General features: G+C 47.1%; 1 protein-coding gene across 3 annotated transcripts in view; it reads left to right on the forward strand.

Moving 5' to 3' along the window:
* TBC1D2 (TBC1 domain family member 2) overlaps positions 1–12,388 on the forward strand; it is a 36,488-nt gene that overhangs the window by 15,008 nt on the left and 9,092 nt on the right. For 2 of the 3 annotated variants that reach the window (XM_077345483.1, XM_077345484.1), the window contains exons 7-11: positions 3,050–3,433; positions 5,264–5,374; positions 6,490–6,674; positions 7,821–8,297; positions 11,161–11,281. In XM_077345483.1, the coding sequence (XP_077201598.1) occupies positions 3,050–3,433; positions 5,264–5,374; positions 6,490–6,674; positions 7,821–8,297; positions 11,161–11,281 (1,278 nt within the window). The remainder of the gene's footprint in view (positions 1–3,049; positions 3,434–5,263; positions 5,375–6,489; positions 6,675–7,820; positions 8,298–11,160; positions 11,282–12,388) is intronic. The other variant, XR_013232668.1, reaches the window with a different exon arrangement.

Here is a 12,388-nt window from a genome sequence, read left to right on the forward strand (position 1 = left end):
GATGGTTGAAGACAATGATATGGCCTAACAGGGCAGCTAGAAGAGTAGCCCAGTGCTGCTTGAAGGCCTAATCTCTTCCATACATCTTAGATCCCAGGTCCTCCCCCTGTCCTGCCCCCCCCCCAATTTAGGCATCCTACCTGATTGCATGCAACATCCCTTGTCTACTAATAAAAGGAAAGAAGATTATTTCTTCTATTTAGGAAATCTGATTGGATGCCAAATGCCTAGTAGCTCTATTTTGCAGGCCCTGCAGAACTGGGATACCTCAGACAGAGTCCAGATCTCCTCTGGGAGCTCGTTCCACCAGGTGGGGGCCAGGGCAGAGAACAACCTGACCTTGGTCGAGGTCAAACATGCTTCTTTGGGGCCAGGGATTACTAACCTGCTGGTATTGGCTGAGCGTAGTGCTCTTTGGGGGGTGTAGGCATAGAGATGGTTTCTTAGGTACATTGGATCCAGACCACATATGGCCTTAAAGGTAATTACCAAGATCTTAAGCTTGATCCGGGATTCAACTGGTAACCATTGCAGCTGTTGAAGTATTGGAGTATAGGCTAGATGTGTGCCCTCCAAGGTACTCTCTATGCTTCATGGCGGCGGCGGCGGGGGGGCTCATATTCCACTCCGGACCTTGCTTTTCACACTGTTGTTCGATACTGAAGTGGTTTCAGGGAGTTCCCTGTTGTGTTCTGGGCATGTCATATTCAGGGTACATATTAGATAACTGTGGAGTGATGATCTGCTCTCTGGGACTGTTTCAGATCAGGGAAACTTTGGGAAGGCAATGTACCCACGCAAAAACCTGTCATAGAATAGTTATTTCCATCTGATTGACTAACCAGAGTTTGTTGCACAGCTTAAACAAATCATAGTTTAGCGTGATATATAGATGCAGCCTACCAGCCTTGCCAAACCAAACAATATTTCTGAGTTGGTTGTGGCTTCAAGTCATCCTGTACCTTCATCGGGAATGGAAAGTCAGCTGAGCATCATATGACGGAAATGCGTTCCTCTTTGCCCGTTCAGAATCAGAAATGTTTGGTCACATTTCTGTTCTGTCCTTCCACTCGGGAACTTACAGCAGCATATGAAGCTGTGTTACACTGAGTCAGACAGTAAATCTGTCTAGTCCAAAAAGATCTACTCCGACTGGAAGCAGGTCTCCATGGACTAGGGAGTGAGCCTTTCTCAGCTTGTATCCCAAAATTCTTTTTAACTAGCATTTGAACCTGAAACCATGACCATGTGCTGCTTCTCTGAGTTCCCTGCTGTAGATCTGACTTTTCTGCTCTATCCTCACAGCGGCCCTGTAAAATAGGCTGAAACGAGAGTGAGCTGTATGAGTTAGTGAGGACTTGAATCCAAACCTGTTGTCTAATTCTTTGGGTTCCAGAGGCATGGCAACCCGTAAGGGCATCTTTCCCCATAACCAATGAGATAGGGACTTGCCTTTGCCTGTTGCTTATTCAAACAAATCCACAAAGACAGATTGGTTATGGATCAATAGTTGGGAGTTATTCCTTTCTGAAATGACAAACTAGATTCCTGAAAATGTAGAGCGTGACCTTAAAATGTAGAACACAGTGAGGAGCAGTGATCGTTCCTTTTAGAGAAAGCCCATAGTAGATACAATGTATTTTGGGAGAGAAGGAGGACGTTTTCCCATTGTTTGTGCAGATTTTTTGTAATTTTAATGGACAGCCGAAACCTTTTGACAGTTCAGATCATGCATGTACACATTGGAAAGTTTGCACTGAATGTACGATCTGGCTCTATAGAACAGGGGTAGGCAAACTGTGGCCCTCCAGATGTTCATGGACTACAATTCCCATGAGCCCCTGCCAGCATACTACAATTCATGGGCCACAGTTTGCCTACCCCTGCTATAGAAAGTCATGTTTGAAGTAACATGTTGCTGTGAAAGCTCTCTTTATAGTAATGTCTCAATTCAGGCAAGTCTTCACCTATGGTTGCTAGCTCTGGGAAACACCTGGAGACTTTGGGGATGGAGCTGGGCATGGGTAGGATATGGGATGGCGAGGACCTCAGTGTTGTATAATGCTATGGTGTCTACCCCCCAAAGCAGCCATTTGCTCCAGGGAAATGGATCTGTTTAGTCTGGAGATAAGCTATAATTCCAGGGGGTTCCCAGGTCCCACCTGGAGGCTGGTATCCCCGCCTTCACCTGATGCTGCAGTCATTTAAGTGGTGAAGGTGCACATGTGAACAAGGAGATGGAAAAGGCCAGGGCCAATGGTGCAAAATCAGCTATAAAATATATATATATATATATATCCAAAAATTCCCTTCACATTCTTCTCTACTGATCCTATACTCTTGTTTGTTTGAAGAACTACTGAAAGACAAACAGATTTCCCTGACAAAGCCTATTGGTGAAACACTTAGGGAATTTTTGGAGACTTAACTGAGTAATAAAATATTTTTAAAATATTTTACTGAGGAATAAACTTTTTACCCGATTCTACACCTATGACTGGTGCAGCTCTTTATTTTCTTGTCACATGTGAATAAGGCCATGCTTGGGTGTGGCATAAGATGTGTCCTTATACTGCAACCAAACCTATAATTTCTGAGCCCATAAAAGATAATTTTGCTGCCCTGAGAGGAGTTCTTTCAGCCCATTCTAGCTTAGCGAACTGGTTCACACTGCCAAATGGTGAGGAAAATATTTACCTCACATCAGGTCCAGAGATGGCCAGTGTGGTATGGCAGTTAGTGTGCTGGACTAGGATTTAAAAGACCCGGGTTCAAATCCCCATCTGCCATGAAGCTTGCTGTATAATCTTGGACCACTCACCTTCTCTCAGCCTCATCTGCCACATTGGGTTGATGAGAGGATAAAATGGAGGAGAGGAGAACAGCGTAGATCCTTGGAAGAAGAGAAGGATAAAAAATGTAATAAATACGTCATTTTATTTACACTGAAACACCCCTGTCAGCACAAAAACAGGGTATCTTGAACTGATGAATGGTAACATAGTGAGGAGGGGATTTTGTGTTTTTTTTTTTGTGTTTTCCTCCTCAGGAACTGGTTAAACTTCTCCACAAAGCCCTGGAAGCAGCTCAGCAAGAGAAGCGTGAGTCCTGCAGGTACCTGGCCACAACAGAGAAAGACAGGCTGGAGTTGGTGCGGCACAAAGTGAGGCAGATTGCAGAGCTGAACAAGCGGGTGGAAGCGCTGGAGACAGAGAGGAAGGATCTGGAGCATCGGCTTGCTTTGAAGGAAGAGCACGTCGAGGAGCTGCAGGCCCACGTGCAGCTCCTGATGGACAAGAATCAGGCCAAGCAGCAGGTCGTCCTAAAGCTGACAGAACAGCTCACCAAAGAAATGTCAGACTCTGCTGGGGAGGCAGATGCCATTGCTACGGACGCCTTGTACAAGCAACAGGAAGAGTTTGAACATTTGAAGGTACTCCTGAGGCAAAAGCCAGAGCAGCGTGGCCCAGTGTCAGGCAGCCATTTTGTCTCCACCCTTCCAGTTTCACCTCAGGCGTATGCCTGCCCCATAGTACTGCGCTTTCTGTTTTGTCTGAGACACCCTTTCCAGATTCCAGCTCCCTTTTCTGAGCTCCTGAATTTGGAAGCTCAGCTGGCTTTATTTCAGAAAACCCCACCCCAAGTTGCAGGAATAAATTAGAACTGTTGCTCTGTATAATCCTATGCAGAGTTATTGCTGTCTAGACCCATTGACATCAGCAGACTTTAACTGGATCAACTGCCCATAGAGTTGCACAACTGGTCTTGGAAATCAATGCAAATGAATTAGTAGCTCACAAAAAAAACCCCAAAAAATTACCAGCTCGCCTGCCTATAGAGACCTGTGTCAGAAACACTTGACTGAGTATTAAAAAGTAACAATATACAAAATGAATACCCAGAATTCAGCAAGTAGGCTTTGGATTATGTCTGTAATTATTTTCCTTGGGTTGCAATAGAAAAGAGATTGTAACGATATGGGCTAACACGCAGGCTGCTGTTAGAATATGAGAAAACTGAGGCACTTTAACAGTTTATTTAAAGAATATCTAAGCTGACAACTGTATGAAGAACTTCTCTTCAAGATGCCTTTTATATTACTATGTACAGCCAGCGATGCACAGATTGTAAGAAATATGAAGGCCACTCACAGTTGACTAAAGGTATGTCATGGCCTAATTCTCTCTTAGGTAGCAACGGTCTGAATTGTAAGTGTGGTTTGCATGATTGCATGCTCTGCACCCTCCTACCCCTCAGAAAACCCTCCACAAAGAAACCTGGCACGCTGAATCCTATCTTTCTCCCTGACATGTTAGGCCCCTGAGTGCCTCCTCCTCCAACTGGCTTGCCTGCTTGTCTAGTGGTCAGCCAGTCGTCCTCCATCCCCCACCCCTGACCACCCTCTCCTCCTCCCATTTTCCTCTGAGGCTTGGAGGCTGCAGATCCCTGCTGCGTGAGAGCTGCCTGCAGCTTTTCCAGGTCTTGAGGGGAGGGGGATGTCATCCGCAGAGTTCCTTTACCCCCTCCCCCCAGCACCCGTTGTATTCATGAATGCAACGGACTTGGCCCCTAGTCAGTCTATAAAACAGATTGAATACAAATTCGTATAAAATAAGAGAGCTACATAGTAAAGTCCATAATTCCTACTGTAATCGCTTAGTCCCAAAAATAAGAATGGTGGCCTCTAATCTGGAGAGCTGGGTTTGATTCCCCACTCCTCCATATACAGCCAGCTGGATGACCACAGTTCTCTTGGAGCTCTCTGTTTCATCTACTTCACAGGGTGACTATTGTGGGGATAGGAAGGGTAGGCGATTGTAAGCCGCTTTGAGATTCCTTCAGATAGTGAAAAGCAAGGTACAAAAAAATAGTTCTTCTTTTTCTCTTGTAAATAAAATGAAATAAATGGCCACTCCAATAACTCCCTTCCCACAACCAGAACTAAGCAGAGGGCTTCTTCCTTCAGCTTGTGCTTTAAAGAGCATACACGTTCCCTTTCTAACCTTCCATGTTACAATGCTTAGTTTCCAGAACTTCATCCCCTAGCACCTTGAAACAAAGCATCGCATGACAAAAGTTAACCAGAACAATGACTTTACAGTGGGCTGTTATCTGTATGACTGTAGCATTTGTCTCCTTTTGCCAATGGGCAAAGAGAACAAGGGCTTTTGTTGTAACCCTTCCTTCCTCACAGCTAATGAATTATATAGTTTTGCAGACAGTTTGTTTTGAATGATTCTCTTCTCTTTTTCTTTTTCGCCAGGATGACCTTGAAGCCTATAAAACTCAGAACCAGTTTTTGAATTCTGAAATCCACCAGGTTACTAAAATCTGGAGCACGGTGGCACAGAGAGAGAAGATCCTTCTGATGAAAGTAAGAAGCCAAGCTAGGTGCTCTTTGGAGAGCCAGCGTTTTTGGTCATGCTCTAGTCCTTCTTATGCACTTCCAGATTTGTAGGACGTTTTTTACCTGTTTCTGCATAATCTTTTTAAACATAGAAATCAGGAAGAGAAGCTTAACATCTAGTCATATAAATGTTTCCACATATTTGAGGAAAGAGTCCCAATTTCTACCTCTCTCTAAAATGCAGATTGCCTGAGTTTTAAACAGGGATGGATCTGCACTGGATTTTTCATCCCTGGTGACCCCAAATTAAAGAAAGTCATTTACATGTTATTCGATTTCCATTTTGATATTTAGCGCTTTAAATTTTCCCTCTGCAATGTCTATGATTCGTGGTGACACTACCTTTCCCCCCCAATATCCAGGAGCGGATATAACTTGTTACATTTAAGAAAACTGCTCCACTGGGGAAAAATTAGATGCTGTACATGAGTTTCACATTGTGGGAGCCAAAATAGGTGACTTCTTCATTCATACACACACAGACACACACACACAACACATGTGGTGTAGTGGTTAAGAGCACTTCTTCACATGCAGCCAGCTGGGTGACCTTGGACCAGTCACAGTTCTCTTAGAGCTGTTCTCACAGAGTAGTTCCCTTAGAGCTCTCTCAGACCCACCTACCTCACAGTATTTCTTTTGTGGGGAGAAGAAGGGAAAGGTATTTGTAAGCCACTCTGGAACTCTTTCAGGTAGTGAAAAGTGGGGTGTAAAAAACCAGCCCCCCCCCTATTATACATGGATTACACAGCAAGCATGTTTTTGGAACTGGTGGGTTAATTACTGTAACTTTGCCAAACGTGGGGAGACTTGAGCTCTTACAAAAAGCCCATTGACCTTGCCTTAAGCCTGAGAATTTAGACAGTCTACTCCCAATCACCAGTATACTAGTGGGCTGCATCACTTCCCTCCCCATCAGTGGGATGTAGAAGCCAGAGGAGGTTCAGAACTGTCCACAGGGTTGCCTGCCTTGGGCATTACTGCTCTGGATGCAACGAATGTCCCAATCAGCTCTGGCAACTGACCTCTCTCCAGATTTCAGCAACCTGTTAGATTTCAGCAACCCTCCCTTTATGTCACAGTGCGCTCGCCTGCAAGCCCACAACTGCCAAATTGAGAGCAAATACCTGATGATGCTGCGGAAGCTGCAAGGCCTGCCGGACCTGACCAGTGACCATATGGAAATGGTGAAGGGCCTCATCCAGGAGGCACTGCAGTGGAGCGTGAAGGAGGAAGCTACCGTTCCTGCACAGCAGAGCCCAATCAAGTAATGGCACAACACGGCATTGATGCTCTGTATTCTTGGCACTTGGGGGGCAACAGTGAAAGGGCTTCTGGAGTTCTGGCCCTTCTGGCAGAGGGCCCCTGGGTTTTGCCCACTAGGGCCCATTATGCACGGAGTGGAAGGTCCGCATTCGGGGTGGAATGGCGGCGGCGAAAATCACCAATTATGCACGCTGCAGGCGGCAACCAGGCGCAGAGTCAACGTATGCCACCGAAAAAGCCGTGTTGGTGAGATGCGGAAGAAAGTGGAGCTTCCGGGGACCAGGGCGCAACCAGACACGACTCCGGAGTAGTCGTGTGCATAATCGGATACTCTTGGTTTTGCCACCGTTGCGTTCCGTCCCATGCGTAAGCGGTTTGCTTCGCTTCTTCCTCCTCCGCGTTTTCCGTGCCGCCGTTTCAGCGGCTGTGCATAATAGGCCTGTGTGAAGCAAAGTGTTGGACTAGATGGGCTGGTGGCCTGATCCAACATGACTTCTCCTATGTTCTTGTGTATGGTTGGGTACATAATGGAATGTGGCTGTTTTGTGACACTCCTGGAAAAGTGTAGGAGGGCTTGGGGCCTGACTGTGGTGTAAAGCACTGGTCTTCGGTCCATTCATTGGAAACTTCATCTGGATCATGGAGCTTCACTTCCTGAGTTGTGGACCTCTATATAGCTGCCATATTCTGAATGCCTTTTGGAAGGATCTGCTAGCTGAATGCATACATAGAGTGCAAGGGACAGCAAGAAAGAACCGGCCATCCATGTATGGCCAATATCTACAAATACAATAAACAATAAATGCATTTTCATTCTTTCTTACTCTAAGCAAGAAAGGAAACAGGAAATAAAGTGTTTTATATATGTAGCTAATACTTACAAAGTGACCAAATTGGGGTTCTTTGGTCACAGAGACCTGCTCAGAGACCTCCAGTGCCACTTCAGGCATAGAGATTAAATACAGTATTGTTGTCTGACAGCAAATGTTGGCTTGTGTGAGTATGATATCTCATGATATACTTTGAGGACTTTGTAAGAGGGACATTTTAAAATTGAACAGGCAATAGGCAAACCATCAGTTGATCAGAAGGCGTAGTAATCTGATCCCCCCACCCCACCCCTTGTTTTATTTTCATCCTTGACCAGGCAGTACGATGACTATGGGTTTATGACGGTGCCTGACTACGAAGCCGAAGACTGGAAGCTTCTGGCAAAAATCCAGGCTCTGGAGATCAAGTCCAGCCACCTCCTGAACCACGACGCTCTGGACAAATCCCTTTCCGAGCGGTGGAATAACCTCGGGGAACTGACCCCTTCCTCGGAGTTAAAGAGCCTGCTGCGCTGCGGCGTGCCAGTAGAGCATCGCCAGAGAGTGTGGCGGTGGATCGTCAGCCACCGGGTGCAGCATATCCGTTCTCCTGGCCACTACAAGGACCTGCTCAAGCAGTGCGAGGTTGCAGAACATCCGGCCTCCCGGCAGATCGAGCTGGATCTGCCCCGCACGCTGACCAACAACAAGCACTTTACGTCGCCTACCTCTCAGCTTGTTCCCAAACTCCGAAGGGTTTTGCTGGCGTTCTCCCGGCACAATCCCACCATTGGCTACTGCCAGGGTTTGAACAGGTAAGGGCTTGTGGCTACTTGTTTTTAACCCTTCTACACTTTTAGAATGCACCTTATCAATGAATCGTTAGAATAGTCCTTATTGTCCGAGACTTGGATGGCCCTGGCTAGCCACTCCTGTCAGATCTTGGAAGCTAAGCAGGGTTGGCCTTGGTGAGTACCTGGATGGGAGACCACTGAGGAAGATGGGTTGCCTTGCAGAGGCTGAAAATGGCAAATGGCCTCTGTTCGTCTCTTGCCTTCTAAACCAGGGGAAGTCAACCTGTGGTCTCCCAGGTGTTCATGGACTACAATTCCCATGAGTCCCTGCCAGCTGGCAGGGGCTTGTGGGAATTGTAGTCCATGAACATCTGGGAGACCACAGGTTGACTACCCCTGTTCTAAACCCTCCACCGCTGCCATGAGTTGGTTGCGACTTGTCAGCACTTCCCGCCACGTTTAGCTGTGCTTTTTATAAAAAGATGTGTTTGACAGTTATTCCAAAGCTGTGCAAAAATATGAAATTGTAGTCATGACTATTGCTTATAATACAGAGGTCCAAGTATGCAGGGATATCTGGAATCTGTAAAATGACCCCCAGGTATATTTCCCATAGGATGTTCCAGGTTCTCACTGCATTCCACTCCCCGACCCTTTCATAATACCTAGAAGAGAGGAGGGACAAATCACTCATCCTTAATGGCCCTTGTTTCAGTGTCCCAGATGCAATTCATAAATTTAAATTTTAAAGGGGGACTTTAAATTGACCAAGAATAATAGCCTATGCAGATGAAAAGATGCCTTAGTTGAGGAGTTACTGTTAAAGTTCTATATTCTGAGCCTTCGGGGAGGGCGGTATATAAATCTAAATAAATAACTTCCCAACATTTTATAGCTGCTTCTGTGTTGGCTGGCAGCCATTTTGTGGTTGTGCCCGGTCTCAGAATTCCAAAGGTGCCCATGGAGACCCCTGCCCTAAAGAGTGCAACTTTATATTGAAGAGCAAACAGAACAGTGTCAAATCCTTACTCCCTGTTGACAGTATGGTCTGCCAGTGTTTGTTCTGGCTACCTGTCAAGCGGAGTGAAGTGTAGCCCGAAGTGCAATTGCCTCTACACTTCTGCTAGGGCCGGGGTTTGGGGAGAGGGCCATAGACTCCACCCTCCAAAGCAGCCATTTTCTCTGGAGGAACTGATGACTGTCAGGAGGTCGAGTGTAATAGCAGGAGATTTTCAGGTGCCACCTAAAGGTGGTTACCCCTATTGGCATACTGTTGGTCCAACTGCTAAGGAAATGTTACTGATTTGGGTGCAACGGAGACTTGTATAGGAAAGATTAACCTATTCTTTAACAAAATATGTTGGTATTTTTCTTGCCTTTGATGCTTATGTCAGGTGCTAAGGGTCCTAAATTGGTTGTAGGGGCAGCACCCAGGCTTTGTAGTTTCTGTTCCACCCTGGCAACTTATAGGTGGAGGGACCTGTTGGGTTGCTACTCACCTGGTTACCAGGTTGAGACACAGAGCAGTCTTGAATCTTAATTCTTTGTCTGCTACTCCGCCTAGTTTGTCCTTTATAGATTTTTTTTTGTCTTGTATCCGTACAACCACGGCTCAGTCCAGATGTCACACATTAAATTAGCTACGGTTAGTGTGTTTGCCTGTGCAAACCATGGTTAGTTGGAGAATATAAAAACGAGCTCTGAAACCCGGGCTGAGGTAGGGTTTTTTCCCAGCAAGAGTTGGTCTTAACCATGGTTTTGTGTGATCAAGGAATATGCAAATCTGGAAAAGACATTGTATCTGAGGAAGTGTGCGTGCCCGCAAAAGCTCTTATGCCTTGAATAAAACTTCGTCGGTCTTAAAGGTGCCCCTGGATTCTCAGTTTTGTTCTGCAGCTTCAGACCAACACAGCTGCCCACTTGAATCTGTGGAAATCTGCCTTAACCTTCGATTCTCCCCCATCACGGCCCTTGCTGCAGGGCAGGATACTGGTCAGCTTTCTGCCGTGGAGAAAAGGGGAAGAGCAATGGCAGTGAAATATGTCATGGCAAACCAAGGATCTGAATGGTTGCCTGGAAAACCCTGGTTCTCTTGCAATAACCGGAGTTAAAATAATCTCTGTCTTCATGCTGTGTCTGAACTGAGCCATCTAGACAGAGAATGCTCGTATGCCTCCTGAATAAAAATTCAGTTGTTGCATTTCTCCTCTGCAGCTGCAACTCAGCCAAGCTATATCAAGACAAGAACGAGAACTATTTGCTGAGATGGGGATTTCTTTAAAGTTTCCATTGTGGCTGTTTGCACTGCTGGGAGTGGGGAAGCAGCTTTTTGCCATTGCCGGGTGTTCCCCTGAACTTCTGTGCATAACAAGAGTGTCAGCCCCTGACTCTTTATCATTTCCCTGTGGTTGTCATGTGTCTCCACACACACACACACACACATACTGTGGTTCTGGGGACTACCCCAGAGCAGAAATTCCCAGTCTCAAAGCAGCTTACAATCGCTTCCTCCCTTCCTCTTCCCACAATAGGCACCCAGTGAGGTAGGTGGGGATGAGAGAATTATCACTGGCTTAATGTCACCCAGCTGGCTGCATGTAGGGGAGCGGGGAATCAAACCGGGTCCTCCAGATTAGAAACCACCGCTCTTAGCCACCACGCCACGCTGCACAACCAATCAGAAGCCTTGCTGAGGCAGAGCCCTACTTCGCCCCACCCACTTCCTAAGGACTATTGGCAGGCAGCAGGAAAGGTCTAGGGGCGCCATTTTGGGGAGGACCCCTGCCCCAGAGGATCAGTCTTTCCTACACCCCGGTTGTGAAAATCCCTGGTCGTAGCTTTAAGAATACGCGTCTTGCTTACAATGGTGTCTTATTCGTCCCAGATTAGCAGCCGTCGCCCTGTTGGTCCTTGAGGAGGAAGAAAACGCTTTCTGGTGTCTAGTTCACATTGCTGAGAATCTGATGCCTCCAGATTATTACAGCAACACGCTGATAGGTTCACAGGTAAATCTCACACACCCAACTGAGCAAAACAACAGGGGGGTTATTTATCATGCAGAATGTGTGTAATATAGCTGGGAGACCCTAAGATTGGCTGGCTGGCAGGCCAGGGGCGTTTGCAGGTGGCTTGCCATTGCCTGCCTCTGTGTCATGGCCCTGGTGTTCCTTGGACGTTCCTTGGTGTCCCTTCCAAGGTCTAGCCAAGGCCGACCCTACTTAGCTTCTGAGATTTGAAGGGACTGGGTTTGCCTGGGCTACCCAGGTAGGGAACTGCAGAAGAAGAGCCAAAGGAGGAGAGGTCTCTTTAAAAAAAAGAAAAAAGGATATCATTGTATGAAGACAGAGCTTCAATCCAAATCCTAAGCACTTGGGATCTTTTTTTGTTAATCCCCCCAACCCTGGTCGTGTCCCAACCTCAGGCAAGTATTAGGGAAGAACGAGGCATGGGTTTAAAGCAGTGGTCCCCAGTCCGGGGACCGGGACCAGTCCGTGGATCAGTCAGTACTGGGCCGCGGCTCCTCCTTGTCCTCCTCCCCAGCTGCTGCCTTGGGGGCTGCCCTGCCACTCTGCTGCTGGCTCACCTTTGGTGCTCTCTGGCGGCCGCCATGGCTGGGGCTCCCCCTCGGTGTGGCACTGCGTAGCTGCTGCTGGCAGCACCCCTCAGCGAGCAGTGGGAAGTCAGGGGCGCCGGTGGGAAAGCAAGCAGAGCAGGGGCTCAGGCAGTGGCAGCAACGTCCCTCAACAAAAGACTACCCCCCCCCGGGCCTCAGTAAAATTGTCAAGCATTGACCAGTCCCTGGTGATAAAAAGGTTTGGGACCACTGGTTTAAAGGACCTCTGTGCCTCAGCCACAACATGAGGAATCAGCTACTGTAGTGGTTACGGTGTTAAGACTAGGATTTGGGAGAACCGGGTTCAACCACCCACTCTGCCACAGTCCTGTCACTTGGGTCAGACACTCTTTCTCAGCCTAACCATCCTCCTTGTCGTCAGGATAACGTGGGGGTGAGAATGATGCAATAAGCAGCTTTGTAGAGTGGGTTTATATACCAATCAGATATCAGGGGGAATAATTTCACAGTCATAGTTTAGCAGTGGAATGGGCTGCCT

This window comes from Paroedura picta, chromosome 7 (assembly GCF_049243985.1).
Source record: "Paroedura picta isolate Pp20150507F chromosome 7, Ppicta_v3.0, whole genome shotgun sequence".
Taxonomy (NCBI): domain Eukaryota; kingdom Metazoa; phylum Chordata; class Lepidosauria; order Squamata; family Gekkonidae; genus Paroedura; species Paroedura picta.